General features: G+C 38.6%; 1 protein-coding gene across 2 annotated transcripts; it reads right to left on the reverse strand.

The window, feature by feature from the left end:
* Positions 1–170: 170 nt before the first annotated feature.
* On the reverse strand, positions 171–14122 carry LOC127433033 (tricarboxylate transport protein A, mitochondrial-like). 2 transcript variants are annotated; one of them, XM_051684652.1, is made up of 9 exons: positions 13765–14122; positions 13077–13184; positions 8626–8725; positions 8401–8539; positions 8172–8256; positions 3401–3505; positions 3165–3280; positions 2013–2086; positions 171–1923 (listed from the first exon to the last, which is right to left on the reverse strand). In XM_051684652.1, the coding sequence occupies exons 1-9, from the start codon at positions 14015–14017 to the stop codon at positions 1809–1811; spliced, it is 1095 nt and encodes a 364-aa protein (XP_051540612.1). In that variant the 5' UTR covers positions 14018–14122; the 3' UTR covers positions 171–1808. The 2 variants fall into 2 exon arrangements, with proteins under 2 accessions (XP_051540612.1, XP_051540611.1); XM_051684651.1 differs by having other exon boundaries at positions 171–2086.
* Between the last annotated feature and the right edge of the window lie 10476 nt (positions 14123–24598).

Here is a 24598-nt window from a genome sequence, read left to right on the forward strand (position 1 = left end):
TGTTTTAAAGAAGCACTGGTTACATATTTGGCACTGGTTACTTCTCTGACACAAACAACAATAGCATAACTTGCATGAGTTGCTTTGGCAGAATGGGCAACCTATGAGAGACGCTTAGGTTAATGACAACAAAAAAAAAGCTTAATATAAAAGCAGCTGCCATCTTATAAAAAAAAATAAAAAAACACTGAAAATTACATATAGCAAAAAGGAGCAATGGTTCAGCTGTTCCCGCTTTGGCATGTTTCAGTGACTTGATAATCGCATAGATAGTTGGCTCTGGAAGGCTTGAATGGCCTGGCTTTCTGTCACAATACCAGACAATATCATTCAAGCATGCAAGTTCTTTTCAACACAAATGTCTGGGCTTCAACCAGTTTTGAGCTGCATGAAAACATTAAGACCTATTTGAATTTTTACAAAGCCACAAAATACATTTAAACCATTTTCAGTGCTTCTTTTAGTGTTACTCAAGCACTAACTGTAAATGTAAACTGGAATGAAGAAAAGTGTGGATTACATCGATATTTTGGTAACACTTCACAATAAGGTTCTATTACCATTAGTTAATGCATTAGGTATCATGAACTAACAATTAACAAATGTTGTTACAACATTTATTAATCTTAAAGTTTATTTATAAATATCCTATTGTTTGTTTTTAGTTTATAATGCACTGGCATTTAATGTTCTATGTAAATAGGTTTTTACTGAGGAATACTAATGAACTACATGTATTTACTATGTATTTACTTCTATATTTACATATTGGTATCGTTATTGCTATAGTAATTATTAATAGTAATATGTGTAGCACAGACACTGTAAAAAAGTGTTACCAGATGTTGAAATCAACAATATTAATAAATGCTGTAACCATCAGCCTGATTTTTTTAAAAGCCAAAAAAAAAAAAAATGCATGCATGAGATTTGAACGAATCAAGTTATTCTCTGCTTTTTACGTCAAACAGCGAAGAGGCATGTGCAGAAATCTGACTCGCCGCCATATTCTGACTCCCTGCTTCCTGATTGGCCCTCATCCCTAAAGCCCCACCCCTAACCTCATTGGTCCCTATCCTTAAAGCCCATCCCTACACCTAACCCTTAACATTAGGACACTAGAGTCAAAATTCAACACTACACCGGTAAAGATGTTTAAATGCAATGCAAAATCAGGGTAATGGGCAAAAATCTACCTGTCGATCGATTTATTCTTGCGCCCTTTATGACCGTGCACCAATAAAGGACAGCTGTTTAATGTGTTTACATTACCACGCAAGTCGGCTTATTAAGCATAATCGGCGTAAGAATGTGCATGTAAACGCGATCAGTATTGTTCATTGTAAGTTCATGTTAACCTATTGCGTTAACTAATGTTAACTTACACCTTTACTGTAATGTGTTACCAATTTGTGTACCCTAAACTTGTTTGCGCTACTATATTTTTCATGCCACATAAGTGGATTGTCTCCCGACAATTTATATAAAAGCATGGCGATGAGAAGACACTTGCATGACTTTACAGAAGTGAAGAGTGCAAATTAATGATACACTATTCATCCTTGTATTAATCAATTTTGTGTGTAATATAAGCTAGAGTTTCTTTTCTTATGACTCAAGGGCCTGTCTTCAACATCTCCCGCTGATCTATACTGACACAGATGGCTAGTTTAATCCACTCCTCTGGGCCTGAGGTCACAGTTGATGTCAGGGTCTTTTAACTTGATTGACGAGGCCAACTGTGTTTGGATAGTCCACTCTGTCTCATTCTAAATCAGTTCTGTGCAGACTTATGGCCAAGTCCATCTTCAGTCTGTTCTCCAGATGTTGTTCAGTAGCTTCACAACCTCCTCGTAGAGAACAAAGACAATGGCTACGTCCAGACACACTCGGCCCAGTCGTGGGACTGTGCCTTTGTAGAACCTGTAATGCAAAACAAACAATAGAAAAGATTTAGGCAAAAGAAAACAAAATGTATGGCTGTTGAAACAAATGATGGAGTACAAACATACGCTTGAGGGCCCTCATTCTTCAGAATCTGGAAAGCGCAGTCCATTGTGCTCTTGTAGCGATAAGCCTCCAAACCCTAAAATATATAAATATTATAAAATCAGTTTATATATGGGAATTGTTAAAAATATTTCAAAAACTTTAATGAGTATTAAGCCTATTTTATATAGTGTCAAAGTGATCTAGATGATCATGGATCAGGTCACTGCAGGATATATACTTTAAATTAGCAAAATATAAACAGTTATTATATATTTATATTATATATTTTTGTTTAATGACCATTAAACTGCATATTTGACCGTTGTCCCTGAAGCCAATTTCTAACATTGCTGTGTTACGTAGTTTCTCTCATAGAACTCCACTGTCTTTTTCTTCACATAATAAACTATTTTAACTCAAATTAATATTTAATGTCCTTTTATTTAGCTGGTGAGTAGCTTTGTAATAAGAAGGATCAGCTTTAAGTTATTTTGCAATAATGACCAGGTGACTCTACATTATTCCCTACATACCTGTTTTGACAGCATTTGCTCAGCTTTCTTACTCTAAAAGGAATGTTGAGGTTTCAATACAAGTTAAGCTCAATCGACAGCATTTGACAGCAACCAACAACAATAATGTTGAAAACCACGAAAAAATTATTGACTCGTCCCTCGTTTATTAAAAAAAGGAGTTGCGGTTACAGTAAAGCACTTGCAATGGAAGTGAATGGGGCCAGGCCATAAATGTTAAAATACTGTTTCAAAAGTATAGCTACAAGATACATGTTAACATAATTTTAGTGTAATAAAAATGCTTACAAACCTTATCTGTGTAAAGTTATATCCAATTTTACAACTTTGTTGCCATGACAACACACCTCTATAAATAAGTGATTTTATCTCACTAAAATAATTTTAGCATGTATAATGTTTACATTATGTGGCTATACTTTAAAAACAGTACTTATTTTAATGTTAATGGACTGGCTCCATTCACTTCCATTGTAAGTAACTTCCTGAAACTGATTGCTGCTTCTTTTTAGATAAACGAGGGACAAGTTGAAAATATTTACTGTGGTAATCAACATTATGCTACAAATTCTGTTAATTGAGCGTAACTTCCTTTCATTTTAACAAGTTTATGTTTTTGTTTTTTTTGCCTCTGCTAACCTGCATTCTGGTCTTCACCACATCAAGCGGTGTGTTCCCAAAAACACTCGCCGCTCCGGCTGTGGCACCAAACAATGCTGTAACTAATGGATGCATCTCACAAGCAGGATCATCACCTGAAGATCAAGCCAAGATAAACAGCTTTTCATTCCATTTTTATTTCAGTTATTTTTTTTATTTTTTATTCAAATGTATTAATTTATTAATGTGGTAAAATGATGTGATCTCATCCTCACCTTTGTACCAGTTGCGCAACAAATTCATTACATAAAAGCGTATTGCCTGGTTGCTACCCTGTTTCAAAAGTGTAGCAGTCAGTCCTTGATATGTCCCTCGAAAACCTGCAAACACAGAGTGGACATTATGAGACCTCGGTTTCAAAAGCAGTTCCCTATCGATCCAGTTCACTCGACATTGCATTTGAACGCTATGGGGAATTCCTTTTCCACGACCAGGTTGAAGCCCTTGCATCATAACGCCAATCTTATGATTGGCTATGGTGTTTGAGCCCCGCCCCTTTCAGGCACGCATTTCCCCTATACAAGCAGGCGCTCAAACACAATTTCTTCAGAATTTCAGAAACTGGAATTGTGATTGTCAATTAAAAGTGAAACAATCTGTCTGTAAACAATTGTTGGAAAAATTACTCATGTCATGCACAAAGTAGATGTCCTAAACGAATTGCCAAAACTATAGTTTTACCAATATGAAATCTGTGGAGTGGTTAAAAAATTAGGTGAAATGACTTCAACTGTATATATATAATTGTATATATATATATATATATATAAAACTCATCAAAAAAGTCCTCTCACTTTCAACTGCTTTTATTTTCAGCAAACTTAACATGTGTAAATATTTGTATGAACATAAAATGGTTCAACAATCACAGACATGTGACTAACAGAAATGGAATGTGTCCCTGAACAAAGGGGGGGGTTCAAAATTAACAGTCAGTATCTGGTGTGGCCACCAGCTGCATTAAGTACTGCAGTGCATCTCCTCATGGACTGCACCAGATTTGCCAGTTCTTACTGTGAGATGTTACCCCACTTTTCCACCAAGGCACTTGCAAGTTCCTGGACATTTCTCGGGGGGTATGGCCCTAGCCCTCACCCTCCGATCCAACAGGTCCCAGAAGTGCTCAATGGGATTAAGATCCGGGCTCTTCGCTGGCCATGGCAGAACACTGACATACCTGTCTTGCAGGAAATCATTCACAGAATGAGCAGTATGGCTGGTGGCATTGTCATGCTGGAGGGTCATATCAGGATGAGCCTGCAGAAAGGGTACCACATGAGGGAGGAGGATGTCTTCCCTGTAACGCACAGCGTTGAGATTGCCTGCAATGTCAACAAGCTCAGTCCGATGATGCTGTGACACACCGCCCCAGACCATGACGGACCCTCCACCTCCAAATCGATCCCTCTCGAGAGTACAGGCCTCGGTGTGACGCTCATTCCTTCGACGATAAACATGAGTCCGACCATCACCCCTGGTGAGACAAAACTCTGACTCATCAGTGAAGAGCACTTTTTTTGCCAGTCCTGTCTGGTCCAGCGAAGGTGGGTTTGTGCCCATAGGCGACGTTGTTCCTGGTGATGTCTGGTATGGACCTGCCTTACAACAGGCCTACAAGCCCTCAGTCCAAACTCTCTCAGCCTACTGTCTCAGCACTGGTGGAGGGATTGTGCAGATTTATTTTAGAATTGATAGACTTTATATCTAAGTCCCTCATTTCATCTGTTGTGGATTGCTCAGTTGGAAATATCTTAGTCTCAGATCACGCCCTGGTGAGTTGAGGTTTTGCCACATTTGGAGAAAAATAATGTATCATGTAGTTGGTGCTTTAATGTATCTCTTTTGCAAAATCCTGAATAACATTGTTGTTCCAACAAATGTTTAAGGCTGAAATCAGTGTTTATATGGAGACCAACTGGTCCTCAGTATCCTCTGTGGGCTTGGCTTGGGAGGCACTTAAGGCGTTTCTTAGGGGTCGGATCATACAATATGCCTCATTCATCAAAAAATCCAAAGCACGAGAACTCGTGGAGTTGGAAGGGACTAGAGCTGAAGCACCGAATGTCATCTGATGGCCTCAGAGAATTGACCCGATTGAAATACAGATATAACACTATTTTGTCGTGGAAGGTGGAGTTTTGGCTATTCAGGGCAAGACAGTCATACTTTGAGTCGGGGGACAAGGCAGGAAACCTCTGGCTAGATATATAAAACAGAGAGAGTCTTTTTCTACCATTCCCTCAGTGAAATCTGCTGGTGGTGAAATATTTACCTCAGCCATTGATATTAATAATGCTGTTAAAGAATTCTATCTTGATCTCTATAGTTCCACGTCTTTGTCCACTGATGAGGATATTAGAAATTTTGTGGAAGCATTAGAACTTCCTAAACTGACAACTGAGCAAAAAAATTCTCTTGATTCTGAGATAATCTTGGAGGAGCTTGGCACGGTAATTAAGGCCTTGCCTTCAGGCAATTCTCTGTGGCCAGATGGCTTTGCCACTGAATTTTTTAGATCTTATGCTACGGAACTGGCTCCACATTTGTTAGAAGTTTATACGGAATCATTAAAGAATGAAAAGCTTCCACCAACCATGACACAAGCCCAGATCAGTCTGATCCTTAAAAAGGACAAAGATCCAAGCGAATATAAGAGTTACCATCCAATTTCCCTGATCCAGCTAGACGTTAAAATATTGTAAAAAAAATGGGGGCCTGGGTAGCTCAGTGAGTAAAGACGCTGACTACTGGAGTTCGCGAGTTCAAATCCCAGGGCGTGCTGAGTGACTCCAGCCAGGTCTCCTAAGCAACCAACCTGACCCGGTTGCTAGGGAGGGTAGAGTCACATGGGGTAACCTCCTCGTAGTCGCTATAATGTGGTTCGCTCTCGATGGTGCGCGTGGTGAGTTGAGCGTGGTTGCCGCGGTGGACGGCGTGAAGCCTCCACACGCGCTATGTCTCCATGGCAACACGCTCAACAAGCCACGTGATAAGATGCGCAGGTTGATGGTCTCAGACGCGGAGGCAACTGAGATTCGTCCTCTGCCACCCGGACTGAGGCAAATCACAACGCGACCATGAGGACTTAAAAGCATATTGGGAATTGGACATTCCAAATTGGGAGATAAAGGGGAAAAATCCCCAAAAATTTTGTATCTGAGAATGTTGAAAATAATATTACAAATATTTTAGTATATCTAAAAATCCTTTAAAAAAAGATATTCACCTGAGAAGCAGCATATAAGATATTTAGACGTTTTTAGAGAATAGATCTTGAATACAAGTATATTTTGTCTACTGCACTCGCAGAAGTATAACCAAGTGAAAAAATACACTTATATACAAAAGACACTTATATTTAAGATACATTCTCTTAAAGCAAGTTTAAATATCTTATCTGTTGCTTCTCAAATAAATGTATCTTGTTTTAAGGATATTTGGACCATTTTAAATGGAAAACAAGACAAAAACACTTGATAACAGCTGGATTTCCTTGCAGTGAATTTCTTTACTGAATTAAACTTAATAAAACGTTTTTTTCCCTTTAATATAGTGAATGTCAATTAGAGGTATTTTTAAAAGATGATTTTGTCCTCTTTACTGTTAGTAAGCACATTTAATACAACCTTTTAAGTCAGGGCACAAGCTGAATAATCGGTTAAGACCCAATGATTAATCGTTGCAATAATCACATAATAGTTGAATAATCATTTTAATAATCATTATCAAAATAATCGTTAGTTGCAGCCCTACTTCCAATAGAATAAAACCTCCCTCCCTACCTCTGGTTATGAAGTGGTTAAATTATTCTGTGTGTATTATATGAATCATATAGATCCTCAGGTTAAGATTAAATTCCCATCTGGTTTTCTCCATGTGGGGTTATTCATTTTCATACACACTTGAAGACATATCATAATAAGTCACCGCCCGAGGGGCCCGTGACCTTATATACATATTCTTCTAAGTGTTTCTTCCCTGGTACATCTTAGGGTATGACGCTACATAGTGCGGCGTGATGGGATATGCGTAACCGGAGACATTCCCTATCGATTCAGTTCACTGGACATTGCAAAACTTGGCCAAACTACTATTTCAGAGTTTTGAGGTACGAGCATACATTCTTGTCCTTCAGTCACAAACTTCTGAAGAAATGGTGTTCGAGCGCCCGCTTATATAGGGCAAATGCGCACCTAAAAAGGCGGGGATTAAACACCATTGCCAATCATAAGATTGGCGTTTTGATACAAGGGCTTCAACTAGGTCGTGGAAAAGGAATTCCCCATGGCGTTCAAATGCAATGTCTTGTTCTCTTTATCTCAGGGAACTGAGGTTACATGATTAACTGGAGACATTTTACATGCAATTTACATAAGTATTTGTACATAAATTTGTGGGAGTCTAATATGGATGGGAATCTTAAACGCCTTGTGAAATGAAAATTAAGAGTTTTGCAGCTTTTAGTCCATGTTTATTAGCTTGGAAGCCATTAAATGTACATACTACAGTACTGTACTTATACAAGTTGACAAAATTAACTTTTAGCAGAAATACGGATTTAAAATGTACAGTTTTTCTCTTCCAGAGAAAAAGACCAAACGACCTGATTTCTAATTTTGCACTACACAGATTTTTAGCCAATCAAATGCTCTCTGGAATGAGAATGTACCAACCCCTAATACCGTCTCCAACCGAATAGTAGACAGCAAATTACGGTTCACAACTGTGATGTAACTAAAGCCTATTGGCTTTTTAAAAAAAGATATAACCCCTTCTAAATATATGCCCTCTATTACAATAGGAAACATCAACATAGGAAATAAAACATCATTCATATGGTCTTTAAGGAATTTAACGATTCTGGTTCCGATTCTGCTAAGTGATTCCATTTCTCGTTAATGATTCCATTGATTATTCTTTTTAGTGGTTTTTGGAAAGAAAGAATTCACAACCCCAGTATCTAGTTCAAGATCTTAGATAAAGTACCTTGATCTCTGATAATTTCTCGCACACCATGAAAGAACCCTCTGTAGCGTGGCCTCAGAGAGCACTGGTCATGAATGAACTTCACCTCAAAATAAAACAGTCAGCAAAGTTTAAGCAAAATATTTGTCATGTTCAGATGTCCCAGAATGTACTACATGTTACATATAAAGTGCTAGTTTCTCTCATTCACATGCTGTATGTACTAAAAAAGAACTGTTTACAGTCCAACCTTCACTGTCTCCATCGGACAAACCACCAACACTGCCTCAGCTATTCCCGCTCCGAGTCCACACAACAAACTTCCTTTATTGTCAAGCCGACCCGTGGCATCTCTCATGGGGTTACTAAGGACCTCGAACATTCCAAACCTGCCATTATATCAAAAACAAAACAGTGAGACACATTAAAGACACTATGAGCACAGTATAAAAAATTGAAATCTTGCGTTTCTTACCGTACTGCCGATTTCGGGATGGATCCATAGAGCAGCGAGCTAAGCCCTCTGTACAGACCTCTCAACCCATGATCTTGCACCGTCAGCTTCACACAGTCTCCTGCACAAAGACCAAGGTTTAAATGCTTGCATTAGTCTCACATAGCCAGAACTTTGACTAAGCATATGTCTGGTCAACAATGCAGCTAATTCTGGCCAGGAAGCATTCAGTTAGACAAGTCTTTCTGTTCTTCCTAAAGGAATATTTCAGCCAAAAATGCACATCCTCTCATTATTTACTCACCCTCATGCCATCCCAGATGTGTATGATTTTCGCTCTTCTGCTGAACACAACGATTTTTAAAAGAATATTGCAGCTCTGTAGGTCTATACAATGCAAATGGTGACCAAAAATTTGAAGCTCATAAAAGCAAATAAAATCAGCATAAAAGTAACCCATATGAATCCAGTGGTTTAATCCATGTCTTCAAAAGCGATCCAATCGGTTTGGGTGATAACAGACCAAAATCTAACTCATTTTTCACTATAATTCTTGACATTGCAGTCTCCTTGGTGATCATGATTTCAAGCTCGTTTACACTTCCAAGTGCTTGACGCATGCAGAGAGTGCTAGGAAGTAGGGGTGCACTGATTGAACGGCCACCGGTCTAAATAGGCTGATTTCGTCGTCTGCGATCGGCCGATCGTGCCTAGAATCATGATATTTTCTTTTTCTGCAGCACACAGGGAATCACACATACACTGCTACTCTAATGAATGAGCGCTTTCTCAGTCCTTGATGCATGACAGTGTGGCCTCTGGAGGGTGAATTGCTGGCAATTCTAAGTATTCACAAATGTAAACTTTCAGACATGCTGTTATTCAGATGAATCTGCAAGTTTGTTTTTAAAAATGAGTAAGAATTACACGTGCATGAATATTAAGTTGCCCATTTTCTAGAGTCATTATGGTAGTAATTCTGACTCGCTGCACTATGAGCATGGAGATGATAGAGACTGCAAACATGTATTATAACAAATTAAACAACAAATAAACATGCGTATACAAATCTGAGTACACGTGATGTAACGTGAGTCGTGACAATCAGATGTTGAGTTGAGTGATAGAAACTGTTTGCGTGATCATGAGCACTTTTAGCTTCACTCCCTTCAAAATGCTCACTCACGGTGTCAATCAAATATGTGCACTCACCAGGTGCTCTCAATATCTCACCAGTCACTCATCTCAGCGCTATTCTGTAAGGATCCCAATCTAAATCAGATTAATGTTGGTCACATTACCACTAAACACAGCAATTACATTTTAACCATAACGGCACCGTGTCTTCTTCACACATTTATGTTGTAACTAACATTAAGTTCATTAGTTCATATTAACTACAGTAATGTTGTTAAATAATGTTAACAAATGGAACCTTTCTGTAAAGTGTTACTGTAATTTAACTGTGTGGGGCATGAACACATAACTGCACATTATAACTTGCAAAAGTGTGGCAAAGGGCACTTTCTAAAAAATCGGTGTCAGACGATTTTAGTGTTAAAAAAATAAATAAATCGGAGATCAGTATCGGCCTCAAGTTTCCTGATCGGTGCACCACTACTACGAAGGGTGTTTAGGATGTGAAAAAGGTGTTATATTTTGGTCTGTTCTTCACCAAAACTGACTGGATCACTTCAGAAGACATATATTAAATAGCTGGAGTCATATGGATTACATTTATGCTGCTTTTAAGTGCTTATTGGAGCTTCAAAGTTTTGTTCACCATTCACTTGCATTGTAAGGACCCGCAGAGCTGATATATTCTTCCTAAAATCTTCATTAGTGTTCTGCTGAAGAAATAAAGTCATACACATCTGGGATGGCATGAGTGTGAATACATGATTTACAAAAAAAATTCATTTTTGGGAGAACTATTCCTTAAACCTCGTGCAACCCCGTGTCCTTCTGCATGGATTGTGTATTTTGTCTTTGCTACAATCTGCATAATTTCATTTAATTTAAACCGACTGATCTCAGTTCAGGGAGAAACATCAACAAAACTACATCTGGTAAGAAACCTAATTAAGTTTGTACATTGAAACCAGTTTTAGTCCAAATTTTAGTCTCTAGTTTCATCCGATATGCCTTTTTAAAAATGTGACCGGTTTATCACGAAAACACAATGACCACTAACGTGGACTATAGGGCTACTGTTCCCTTAGAAATCCTATATTTACTGTAGATTATCACATTGAGAATCAATGGTTTTATCCAAAAGCTGAAAAAAATGTTGCTTTCATATGGAGTTAGGATGAAAGTAAGTTGCATTTTGAACTGTTCTGAGACCAGTGCCGGCAGACAGAACACTGGTGGTAAAGTAATTCACTAAATAGAGAGTAAAGGAGCATCCTATAGCTTCCCTATGCAGCCAAGTCCAATCACTCTAAAATCCAAACAAAATTCAGTTTCAGGCTGCAGATGATGTTTGGACCACTCAACATGGTTGACAGACATGGGACAATGGTAATCATTACTTAGATTCAGAATGTATAATTTTATTTTAACATGGTTGGCATCGGATGATGCTGGCTATTACTTGAATCGGAATGAATTTCGCTAATATCTGAATGGTAAAATGCTTCAGCACTGGCTATCACTTGTAGAGAGGTCATTGAGATTTTGTTGCCAAAGTAGAAAAAAAAACACTGTAACATAAGTCAAATTATTTTATTTGTGCTTTTCCCTATACACATTTTTTCAAAGCAGCTTTACAGAAAATCAACTGTAATGTCTGTAACATCTCAAAAACATGAATAAACAACACTCCTGGAAACATAAACAATCTGATAAAAATAATATTTTTCTATTGATTTCTATTGCTTGGTATTATTTCAAATTTCAAAATTTAGTCCCGCTTTCCCCATATGAGGACATCAATTTTTAGGAAAACTATTTGCACTAATATAAATTATTATTATTATTTGTTTTTTGCACATTTATTAGGGGCTACTAAACTCAGCAAAAAAAGAAACGTCCCTTTTTCAGGACACTGTATTTTAAAGATAATTTTGTAAAAATCCAAATAACTTTACAGATCTTTATTGTAAAGGGTTTAAACAATGTTTTCCATGCTTGTTCAATGAACCATAAACAATTAATGAACATGCACCTGTGGAACAGTCGTTAAGACACTAACAGCTTACAGACGGTAGGCAATTAAGGTCACAGTTATAAAAACTTAGGACACTAAAGAGACCTTTCTACTGACTCTGAAAAACACCAAAAGAAAGATGCACAGGGTCCCTGCTCATCTGTGTGAACGTGCCTTAGGCATGCTGCATGGAGGCATGAGGACTGCAGATGTGGCCAGGGCAATAAATTGCAACGTCCGTACTGTGAGACGCCTAAGACAGCACTACAGCGAGACAGGAAGGACCACTGATCATCCTCGCAGTGGCAGACCACGTGTAACAACAACTGCACAGGATCGGTACATCCGAATATCACACCTGCAGGACAGGTACAGGACAGACAGGACTGGCAAAAAGTGCTCTTCACTGACGATTCGCGGTTTTGTCTCACCAGGGGTGATGGTCGGACTCACGTTTATCATCAAAGGAATGAGCGTTACACCGAGGTCTGTACTCTGGAGTGGGATCAATTTTGGAGGTGGAGGGTCCATCATGGTCCGGGGCGGTGTGTCACCGTATCATTGGACCGGGCTTGTCATTGCAGGCAATCACAACGCTGTGCATTACAGAGAATCCTCCCTCATGTGGTACCCTTCCTGCAGGCTCATCCTGAAATGACCCTCCAGCATGACAATGCCACCAGTCATACTGCTCGTTCTGTGAATGATTTCCTGCAAGACAGGAATGTCAGTGTACTGCCATGGCCAGCGACGAGCCCGTATCTCAATCCCATTGAGCACGTCTGGGACCTATTGGATCGGAGGGTGAGGGCTAGGGCCACTCCCCCCAGAAATGTCTGGGAACTTGCAAGTGCCTTGGTAGAAGAGTGGGGTAACATCTCACCGCAAGAACTGGCATATATGGTGCAGTCCATGAGGAGGAGATGCACTGCAGTACTTAATGCAGCTGGTGGCCACACCAGATACTGACTGTTATTTTTTATTTTGACCCCCCCCTTTGACACATTCCATTTTTGTTAGTCACATGTCTGTGAAACTTGTTCAGTTTATGTCTTTGTTCAATCTTTATGTTCATACAAATGTTTACACATGTTAAGTTTGCTGAAAATAAAAGCAGTTGAAAGTGAGAGGACGTTTCTCTTATTTTTATTTGCAGAGTTTAGTCCCAAATCAAAAAGGTACATGGAAAATACACACAGCAGTCACACTCCGATCTCAGGAGGTTAAAAGTACTTATTGCATAGAGGTAGCTTGCAAACATAACTTTTATTTCCAGACAAACTAATCAAAACCTGTGTGTCCCAACTCCTGGGCACCTTACCTATGCCTCTGTACCGAGGAGGGTTTGCTCTTTCATCTAGCTGTAGCTGGGTCTTCACATACTCCGTAGGGAATGTGATGCAGATCTCAATACCTCCTGCAATACCACCTGGGTAAAAATAATATCATCAGTGAATGTGACTGCAAAACGGTGTCCAAATTACATTAGGTGACATCAGCAGCAATCTATGAGATTCAGTTAAGCGTACAGCTGTTTATCTTCCATCAAGGACAAGTCGGTTTCATACAAAGTCATTTAATTACAACACACAATTCCCAACAAGACTGCAACAAAATCTATGTTGTTGTCAATGTAACACTGGTGACATATAATAAAACTGTAATTTATGTTAGAAAATCACAATGCATCAAATACTAATATGTCTAAATCTCTATAAACTAATGTAAGCTGAGTCATTTTGATGCTACCATTTGGCTGATCCACCAAAAACATGCAGGTCATGGACTGACACAGTGAAATAATGGCAGAAGCAACAATGTGTTATGGGACTTGAAAGGGCTGTGGAAAGGGACGTGCATGTAACTGCATGCATACTAGGGCTCCTCTAGATATTTGATCCATAGTCAAGCGTGACTGTTGTTGTGCGCTCGTGCATACTAGGGTATCACGTGACCACCAAACATTAACGCATGTCTGCTTCTAACACAAACACAATGGGACCTTTTACCTGCAAGGATAGCTTTCCACGGATGGGTGATTTTTCTCCCTCCGATGGCGGCGGCCGCTAAATTTCTTTGACCGGAATAAATGTTGGGAATTGGGGTAAAAGTGCGCGTCGAGCCGCCGCCAGGACCATAACATGGTGCGGAGAGAATCCGGGTCAACGGCGCGGGATGCTGTTGCGGTGTGCATCCTTGTTTCAAAACCGCATCTTTACACGGCCTCTCCGAAACAGAAAACGGTTTGTACAACGACGACATACTCTAATGATATTTTACCTGTAAATAAATCATATAAATGAACATGCGTCCTTTTTGCCCAGTATAGTATGACGATGCGTCTGCCCAACACAATCACAGGCAGACCACTCTGAGGCGTGGCAGTGCGGGGCTCATGAATATCAACATTAAGGTCATGCAGCGAGCTCAGCCATTGGCCCGTTGTATTATTTGGTTAATTTATTACGCTATTCATCTCATGTAATATTAATAAGATGTAAGAGCCAATTGTATTAACGTGTGACCACCACACCCACATTCTAGAGGTCTTTCTTTTGAAAAACTAATTTTACATGTTTGATAATAGGAGGTTACCTAGAAAACATGGCATAAAACCCGAGACCACACTGAAAATCAGGGATTTTATTTTCTCATTAAAATCTGGGAATTAACATTTTAGGATTAAAATAAAATAAAAATAATAGTTCACCCAAAAATGAAAATTCTCTCATCATTTACTAATAAGATTTTTAGAGGAATATCTCAGCTCTGTAGGTCTATACAATGCAAGTGAATGGTCACCAAAACTTTAAAGCTCCAAAAAGCACATTAAGGTAGTATAAAAGTGATCCATACCACTCCAGTGGTTTAATCCATGTCTTCTGTAGCGACCCAGTCCGTTTTGGGTGAGAACAGACTAAAATATAACTAATTTTTCACTGTACATCTGGCCATTGCAGTCTCTAGGTACTTTCAGGTGTGAAAGTGGAGATTTATTAAAAATCTGTTTCTCCCCCACACTTATTATATCAGCGGTTATCCTTACTTGGACCACTTTTGGTAGGTACTGACCACTGCATACCAGGAACACTCCACAAGGCTTTTATGTTTACTTTATGTGATTTTTGGAGCTACAAAGGTCTGATCACCGTTTACTTGCATTGTATGGACCTACAGAGCTGAGATATTCTTCTAAAAAATCATTGTTTGTGTTCAGCAGAATAAAGAAAACCATACACATCTGGGATGGCATGAGGGTGAGTAAATGATGTGAGAATTTTTATTTTTGGGTGAACTATTCCTGGATAATACTGTCTGTGATTTTTGGAGCTTCAAAAATCTGATAATCATCTACTTGCATTTTAAGGACCTACTGTGCTAAGATAATTTTCTGTTTTTCATTAAATGTGTTCTGCTAAAGAAAGAAAGAAACACATCTGAGATGGTATGAGGGTGAGTAAATGATTAGAGAATTAAAATTTTTGGGTGAACTAACCCTTTAAGAAGCTTCATAAAGTAATACTATAGTTAGTATCATTACCACTCCCTACAGGACTTCTAGGACACTTTATATATGCACTTACCGATATGGAGGAGGAATGAGATGGTGGATTTACACCGATCAGCCACAACATTAAAACCACCTGCCTAATATTGTGTAGGTCCCCCTCGTGCAACCAAAACAGCGCTAACCCACATCTCAGAATAGCATTCTGATTATATTCTTCTCACCACAATTAGACAGAGTGGTTATCTGAGTTACTGCAGACTTTGTCAGTTTGAACCAGTCTGGCCATTCTCCGTTGACCTCTCTCATCAACAAGGCATAGAACTGCCACTCACTGGATGTTTTTTTTTTTTTTTTTTTGGCACCATTCTGAGTAAATTCTAGAGACTGTCGTGTGTGAAAATCCCAGGAGATCAACAGTTACAGAAATACTCAAACCAGCCTGTCTGGCACCAACAATCATCCATGCGATTATCTAATCAGCCAATCGTGTGACAGCAGTGCAGTGCATAAAATCAGGCAGATATGGGTGAGGAGTTTCAGATAATGTTCACATCAACCATCAGAATGGGAAAAAAAATTATCTCAGTGATTTTGACCATGGCATGATTGTTGGTGCCAGGCCGGCTGGGATTTTCACCCACAACAGTCTCTAGAATTTACTCCGAATGGTGCCAAAAACAAAAAATATCCAGTGAGTAGTAGTTCTGTGGATGGAAATGCCTTGTTGATGTGAAAGTTCAACAGAGAATGGCCTGATTGGTTCATACTGACAAAGTCTACAGTAACTCAGATAACTGCTCTGTACAATTGTGGTGAGAAGAATAGCATCTCAGGAATTCTATTCTGAGATGTGGGTTGGCGCTGTTTTGGCGGCACAAGGGGGACCTACACAACATTAGGCAGGTGGTTTTAATGTTGTGGCTGATCGGTGTATGGCAACAGTGATGAAGCGCAGATGTGCCCCTTCATGCTGCCAGCAGTGTTCCATTTCTGCACACATTTCTTGGCCACACATTCCTATTGAAAGCCTGGACCTGGGCCAGAGATAAGACGTCCATGGGGACAATGATGGAGGGTTTTGCTCCATCACTACAAGTGAAAGGACATTTTTTTAGTAGTATTTCTTAGGAACTGCAAAGGGAGATTGAACTGCTAGAAAATTAGTTAGGACCTGGATAGAAGCCTTGAATTGTCTTTGTCCAAACAAGCAATTTAAGTATCCCGATTTAAATGTGATTGTACTCAAAGTGTGTGCATGATTATTTGAAACTCTGCAGCTCCCAAAGTCAGGGAACAATTTCAGACCTGCAAATTTATCTTCTTATGTCCTTATAATATCCTTATTCTTTCTATATATTTCTAAGTGTCTGCAATGAGATATTAAGGATATATTGGAAAATTGATCTAATAATTATTTTTGTGATATTCATTTGATGACACAACACGCACAGATCAAACAATATCAAAGGTCAGCTCAAGATCACAACTGATTCTAGATCAGTTGCTGAATAAACTTAATTCTCCACAGAAATACAATACCTGTACTTCAGTTACAAACACAATTGTGCTTAACGGGGTCCAACTTGACCAAATGGGACACTGATCACCCTGATGGTGGCATCACACAAAACAACTATTTGAACAAAACAACATAATACTAAGAAAAGAGCTAAAACCTCTATGAATTCTTAATAACAACTATTTAAATGCCTCTATATCTCCTTTGACCAAGGAAAGATCATTAAATCATTTAAGCGCAAGGGATTGTGGGTATTCCCCATAGCCTCAGTTTTCTACTCAATAGTTTGAGTTCTTAACACATAAAATATTATGTCTATGGATTCTTAAGATAAATAAGTTCAGTGAACTTACATATTTGAGTTATGAGCCCAAAACTTTACATTTAAGACAACTTAATTAACAATAATTAAGACAACTTGATATTTCCAGAAATAACAACATTAGGGTTTACAGAATATTGGAATTTGTACATTATAATAAGGCTGTTAATTGTCTAACCCATTTAGACAGTGGTCTACCCACAAAATGAAGGAGTGAGACATTACTTTCGCACCCTGAGCAATACAGCTAAACCTTTGATAACTGAATTTGCATGTCAGTGGAATTATTAAAAAAAGGCACAGTTTCAGTCTTTTGGCAATTTATGCTGAGAACTTAGTAATTGTTCTTCCTTATTTGTTGGTCCTTCCCGCACATGTACTGTAGGTTCTTATCTCCCTCAGGCATATACTTTATTAGTACATTTACATATACACATAACTACAATCAGATTTACCACCAACTTTGAAGTGCATTGCAAATTGGAGTGTTTTTGTAGTTATGTGCAGTTCACTTTTACTTAATTTTTTCACAGATATTTTCTTTAATGTGAATCCTATGATTGTATGTTTGCACTACTGTAATTATCCAGTTGGCTAGTGTATCAAGCAATACCCATTATGGTGTCAACATTCCACAACTTCCTCAACAACATCTGTGTCGTTATATCACGAGTCCTTCCCTTACTCTCATATCCTTTTCAATCTAGAGGTAACATCCTCTATTTAATAATAATCAAAAGATTCCTGTTTCTCATGCTTGCTAGCCTGTATTAATGCATGCTAAACATGATTTGTTTCCGTTTTCATTTACAAAGCCATTGTAAATTATTTTGGCACTCCTGTCTTGACTTATAAACAATAGTTTATGATCACCCCAAAGGAGCTGACAGAGAGTGTTTCTGGACTGAACTGTGTTGACAAGTCATTCCACGTGTACATCAACTCTAAGCTTAAGGCAACTTTGAGTTAGCCAGATTTTGACTGCCTCAGATAACACCTGAAAGTGAGGTTGGAATTCTAAAGAGATATACACCTCTCCAGCCTCTGCTCTTTGGTTGCTTGTATTCATGAAAATCAAAGCATCTAGCAAATTACTATAACTAGACACAAGGTTGGGTCTGTTGATTATGGAAGCCACATTCATAAGTTTCATTCCCATAAAATAAAGATGACTTAACTCAGAAAACAATCCAGACTCCACATCAGAGTGTTCCAGACACATAATCTGGTCCAGTTTGTCTGATCTTGCTTTGAGACAAAGCAGAGCCTTAAGAATGGTTTCTAGGGTCACCTGCAGAGCACACGCCACCAGATCTCCACCATAAGCTCAAACATACAGTAAACTAAACCTGGCAGTGTTCACTGGTGCAGTGATTGGAAAGACAAGGACTGTTAGAGACTTCGTATGATGGATGACACCCCAGAGAGGTCTGCCAATGCTTTCAGTCCATCACTTACTAATACGATAGACACAAACACTCTATTCAAGCTCAAGCTTCATTTATGAGAATCATTCTGATCATCAAATTTGCCCAAAAAATAATTATTGGATTAATTTTTGAATATTTCCTTTATCACTCAACAGGACACTTGGAAATTTATAGAAAATATTTGTGAACATGCAAGATATTAATATATATATATATATATATATATATATATATATATATATATATATATATATATATATATATATATATATATATACATACATATACATTAGTCATGAGAATGTTAAAACTTAAGAAGGTTTACCTTGCTCATTCATCTGAGTACAAATTCTCCAGTTCACTGTGTTACAAACAGGCATTTTAACACCAGAAATACCACAACAAATGTAATTCATACTGTATGTTTATGATATAATCACTATTGTTGCATCACCATGACACGTTTTTACAACACACAATAAATAAACTAATAAATAAAATAAACAATTTGGAAGACACTCAACATTTGATACAATCTTTAATTTACACAATGTGTACAATTTTGACATAATGAAGGCAATTTGTATACAAGCAACTAATTTTGGGCCATTTTCAATATATGTTTTCAAATTCCTGATTTTCCCCAAATACATGCTATTTGACAACATTGCACATAATACATTAGTGTCATTTCAAGTTTTCAACTATAGGAATAAAAGCAGCACTATAGTGAATACCAAGAACAAAAAAGATATCCATGACTTTTGGATTATTAGCGTAATATCCAGTGCTTGCAGGAAGGTATTCTTGAAAGGCTGAATTTCCTCACCGCTGACAAATAAAAAGCATGAAATGCAACTTCTGAAAAAATGGTCTGTTTCTCTGCAACAAATAATTGGTTTTCACTTGGTAACAGAGAAGCAGTTAAGTGCTGTCCTTGACCTCAAAGAGCATTAATACTGTATTATTGAAAGACAGTTCTATTCTGTCACAGTCCAACCCCTAAATGGTGCACAAGTATATAACTGAAAAAAATTAATTACTTGTTTTTCAAAAATAAATTATTCTGGTAAAGGTTATACAGTAGTTAGAAAAACAATATGAACAAATTCACAGTTTATTTTTATTTATTTTTTTACATTGTCATCAATCATTGGGGGACAGTTGTCAAGTTGTTTTTCCGATATCTTTATTTTGATGAACTCAGTCAATTAAATAACCGACATTTTGCCTGCACAAAAAAAAAAAATAAATAAATAAATTTCAACACATTCAACAATTTATACATAATCTTTTATGCACTCAAAAAACGACAAAATAATATCATAATAATATTAAATACAAAAACAAAATATCATAACAAAACTCCATCCAATTGAATTGAGTAGGCTAATCTTTAATCAAATAAGATTAATATATAATCAAACTGTAGATATATATATATATACACTGATCAGCCACATCATTAAAACCACTGACAGGTGAAGTGAATAACATCGATTATCTCATTACAATGGCACATGTCAAGAGGTGGGATATATTAGGCAGCAAGTGAACAGTCAGTTCTTGAATTTCATGTGTTGGAAGCAGGTAAAATGGGCAAGCGTAAGGATCTGAGCGACTTTGACAAGGGCCAAATCCCACAGAAGAGCTACTGTAGCACAAATTGCAGAAAAACGTAATGCTGGCCATGATAGAAAGGTGTCAGAACACACAGTGCATCGCAGTTTGCTACGTATGGGGCTGCGTAGCTGCAGAGCGGTGGTGCCCATGCTGACTCCTGTCCACCGCCGAAAGCACCTACAATGGGCACGTGAGTGTCAGAACTGGACCATGGAGCAATGGAAGAAGGTGGCCTGGTCTGATGAATCACGTTTCCTTTTAGATCATGTGGATGGCCGGGTGCGTGTGCGTTGTTTACCTGGGGAAGAGATGGCAGCATGAGGCACCATGGGAAGAAGGCAGGCCAGCGGAGGCAATGTGATGCTCTGGGCAATGTTCTGCTGGGATGCCTTGGGTCCTGGCATTCATGTGAATGTTACTTTGACACGTACCACCTGCCTAAAGATTGTTGCAGACCACGTACACGCATTCATAGCAACGGTATTCCTTGATGGCAGGGGCCTCTTTCAGCAGGATAATGCACCCTGCCACACTGTTCAGGAATGGTTTGAGGAACATGACAAAGAGTCCAAGGTGTTGACTTGGCCTCCAAATTCCCCATATCTTAATCCGATTGAGCATCTATGGGATGTCCTGGACCAACAAGTCCGATCCGTGGAGGCCCCACCTCGCAACTTACAGGACTTAAAGGATCTGCTGCTAACGTCTTGGTGCCAGATACCACAGGACACCTTCAGAGGTCTTGTGGAGTCCATGCCTCGACAGGTCAGAACTGTTTTGGTGGCATGAGGGGGACCTACACAATATTAGGCAGGTGGTTTTAATGTTGGGGCTGATCAGTGTATATAAATACAGTTGAAGTCAGAAGTTTACATACACTTAGGCTGAAGTCATTAAAACTCATTTTTTAACCACTCCACAGATTTCATATTGGCAAACTATAGTTTTGGCAAGTCTATCTATTTTGTGCATGACACGAGTAATTTTTCCAACAATTGTTTACAGACAGATTATTTCACTTTTAATTGACTATATCACAATTCCAGTGGGTCTGAAGATTACATACACGAAGTTAACTGTGCCTTTTAGCAGCTTGGAAAGTTCCAGAAAATGATGTCAAGCCTTTAGACAATTAGCCAATTAGCTTCTGATGGGAGGTGTACTGAATTGGAGGTGTGCCTGTGGATGTATTTTAAGGCCTACCTTCAAATTCAGTGCCTCTTTGCTTGACATCATGGGGAAATCAAAAGAAATCAGCCAAGACCTGAGAAAAAAATTGTGGACGTCCACAAGGCTGGTTCATCATTGGGAACAATTTCCAAAATCCTGAAGGTACCACGTTCATCTGTACAAACAATAGTAAGCAAGTATAAACACCATGGGGCCACGCAGGCATCATACGACTCAGAAAGGAGACGCATTCTGTCTCCTAGAGATGAACGTAGTTTGGTGCGAAAAGTGCAAATCAATCCCAGAACAACAGCAAAGGACCTTGTGAAAACGCTGGAAGAAACATTTAGACAAGTATCTATATCCACAGTAAAACGAGTCCTACATTGAAATAACCTGAAAGGCTGCTCAGCAAGGAAGAAGTCACTGCTCCAAAACCACCATAAAAAAGCCAGACTACAGTTTGCAAGTGCACATGGGGACAAAGACCTTACTTTTTGGAGAAATGTCCTCTGGTCTAAGGAAACAAAAATTGAACTGTGTATGTAAACTTCTGACCCACTGGGATGTGAAGTAAAAGCTTATCTCTTCTATTATTCTGATCATTATTTCACATTCTTAAAATAAAGTAGTAATCCTAACTGACCTAAGACAGGGAATGTTTTATACAATTAAATGTCAGGAATTATGAAAAAGGTGTATGTAAACTTCTGACTACAACTGATATATATATATATACATATATATATATATATATATATATATATATATATATATATATATATATATATATATATATATGTGTATATGTATATATGTGCGTGTGTGTGTGTGTATATATATATCTATATATATCTTTTTTTCTTTTTTTAATAAGTGCTCACCTCATGCCAGCGCAGTGTGTCACCTGGCAGCCCAAGATAGCAGTGAGGACAACAGCTAACCGAATCCACGCCCTCCTCCCTCTTCACCTCTCTTGGCTGATCAATGTCCCACAGGGGGAAAGATAGAGAGCGAGCTGAGTGCGCTACTCCAAAATGAGGCCTGGGGTCTCGCTGGTAATTCAAACACTCGTCACTAGAGAGCAGTGTTAAATCCTCACTCTCCACCTTCAGCTGACAAAACATTTATAGAACTGCTCCAGTCAGATAGTGGAATGTCATCTAATATTTTGCAACGCCAAAGTCAGCTACATAATTTACAAGCAGCTGAAATGGTTGCAACAAGACACTGAATGCATGCCAGGTCAGTGAAATCCAACCTGAGTGTTGATCTATTGCAGACAAAATATATAATTAATCTATTACAGCATGCCCTATATTTGATATCATGTACCTCAAGAACGAACAAGAATCACGAACTGTACCTGGGGTATGTTGAGCTTCCATAGAGAGAGATTTCAAGCAATACCAACAGAGTTCAAGAGCGACTCCTATAGTAATCAGACTAGATGTCAGTCTCAAACATAGCACTCACGATATAAACAAGAAGTTCACCATTTCTAAAGAAAATGTGAGTGGTGCTTGCTTGAAATAAAGTCTCTGCCACTATGATAAGGTGGCTGCCAGGGCATTTACTAATGTCTTCTGAGTGGTTTATAGCGTGCTACTGTGCGGTTGCTAGGTCGTTGATTACTGGCCCACATCATAAGAGTACACCCCAAAGTGGATATAATATTTTGGTTCCTCAATATCCATGGTTCCATCCTTCAATCTAAGTATACAGGATTTTTTTCTCCTGTTTAGTCTGCCATGCAATAAATGTCCATTTGCTTAGGAAAGTAATAGCACACCTCTCCTCAACAAACCATTATTTGAGGTATCATTCATGTGAATTTTATGTAACACATAAAATCTCAATTGACAGCATTTCTGTCATTATGTTGATTACCACAAAAAATAATTCCGACCTTGTTTATTTAAAGGTGCACTCAGTAATTTTTTGAATTTGTCATCTTGGACTTAAACTGACGCCTAGCGGTTTGAATGCAGCATCTTTCAAACACAATAGTTTTTAGTTATCAATGCCATTGTAGAAATGTACTATTCACAGTCAGCCACGATTAATTTAATCCATGAGTGGAAGTGTCCAATAACAGGGCAGTTACTGAGTTTAACTTAGTTGTATTTGGCTGGTCATGTGATCCTAACATGGCAGCCCCCATGCGTGGACCCTCTCCATGTAGAATAAAACAGCTATTATAGGCAGGGTTTGAAATTAAAGCTAGGGTGTGCAATCTTTTCCAGAAACATTTTTTGTTATACTGGTTGAAATTCTCTTCACATCCTGATAGCAATCAATAATTGAAGTGGTCTAAATGTAAAAAAAAATATATATATATATCTTCTGTGGAAGGGTCAGGACTAAAAAATTATCGACCAATCATTGCATTCGGTCCGAATGTAATGATGGGATGTCCTTCCTGTCTGTCAATCTATATTTGCATACCGCCGCACAACTTGTTCGCGCAGACAATCACACGTCATCAGCACGGGCTCCTTGACACTGTGCAGAGCGAGCGCGATAATGGAAGGCGAACCTCAGCTACCTTATGTTCCTCCTGAACCACCAGTAAAAGGAAACAAGAAAAGAAAGACCGTGTTAGAAACTTCTACAAAGCTTAGACTCTGCGTGTGTGTGTGTTCATGTGTGATAGAGGAGGCGTAGCTTTGGAGACACCTCTGAAGCGAGGGCGGGCTCTATGCTTTCAAAGCTAGCTTGCTAACTGCTAGCCTCTCTGGATTACACACCTTAGCTTTAACACTCTGTCACTCTTACTAGCCACTTTGGCGGGTGACGTTTTTGTCAGGGATTGTTCTGCACTGAAAATTCTGTGAATATCGTGTGACTTGGAGCTGCTGCCTAAGGAAATTTAATGGTATTCATGCCTCTCATAACTGCATTCTATGCGGGTGAATGAAGCGTGCTTTCGCGTGAACACCAGCGTGCTCCTGAGATAAAATCACCAGAGCTCTGGAACAGCGCAGAGTGAAACTCGCGTGATTCAGTTGCGCTTCACTCAACTTTGCGGCGACCCATGGAAACAACAAAACTTATGTGACCAATTTGAATTCTACAGAGAACATTCTAGTATAAAGTGTTATATGGAGGAAGTCAAACCTCTCAAACTGCTAGACATATATTATAAACAGCACTGACGAGGTAAAGAGGAGACAAAGACATCATCAGTTTTTAAAATAAACATAATTATTCTTACTTAAATATCTATTTTTTAATGTAGTAACACTAACTGGTCACTTGAATGATT

Source organism: Myxocyprinus asiaticus, chromosome 42 (assembly GCF_019703515.2).
Source record: "Myxocyprinus asiaticus isolate MX2 ecotype Aquarium Trade chromosome 42, UBuf_Myxa_2, whole genome shotgun sequence".
Lineage (NCBI taxonomy): Eukaryota > Metazoa > Chordata > Actinopteri > Cypriniformes > Catostomidae > Myxocyprinus > Myxocyprinus asiaticus.

Excerpts from the sequence above, each read along its gene's own strand:
- LOC127433033 (XM_051684651.1), bottom strand. The coding sequence starts at position 14,017 with ATGTCGTCGTTGTACAAACCGTTTTCTGTTTCGGAGAGGCCGTGTAAA. Across the intron at positions 13,185-13,764 it reads GTGGAAAGCTATCCTTGCAG|GTGGTATTGCAGGAGGTATT; the intron begins GTAAAAGGTCCC and ends ATTTTTACCCAG. Across the intron at positions 8,726-13,076 it reads TCCTCGGTACAGAGGCATAG|GAGACTGTGTGAAGCTGACG; the intron begins GTAAGGTGCCCA and ends GTCTTTGTGCAG.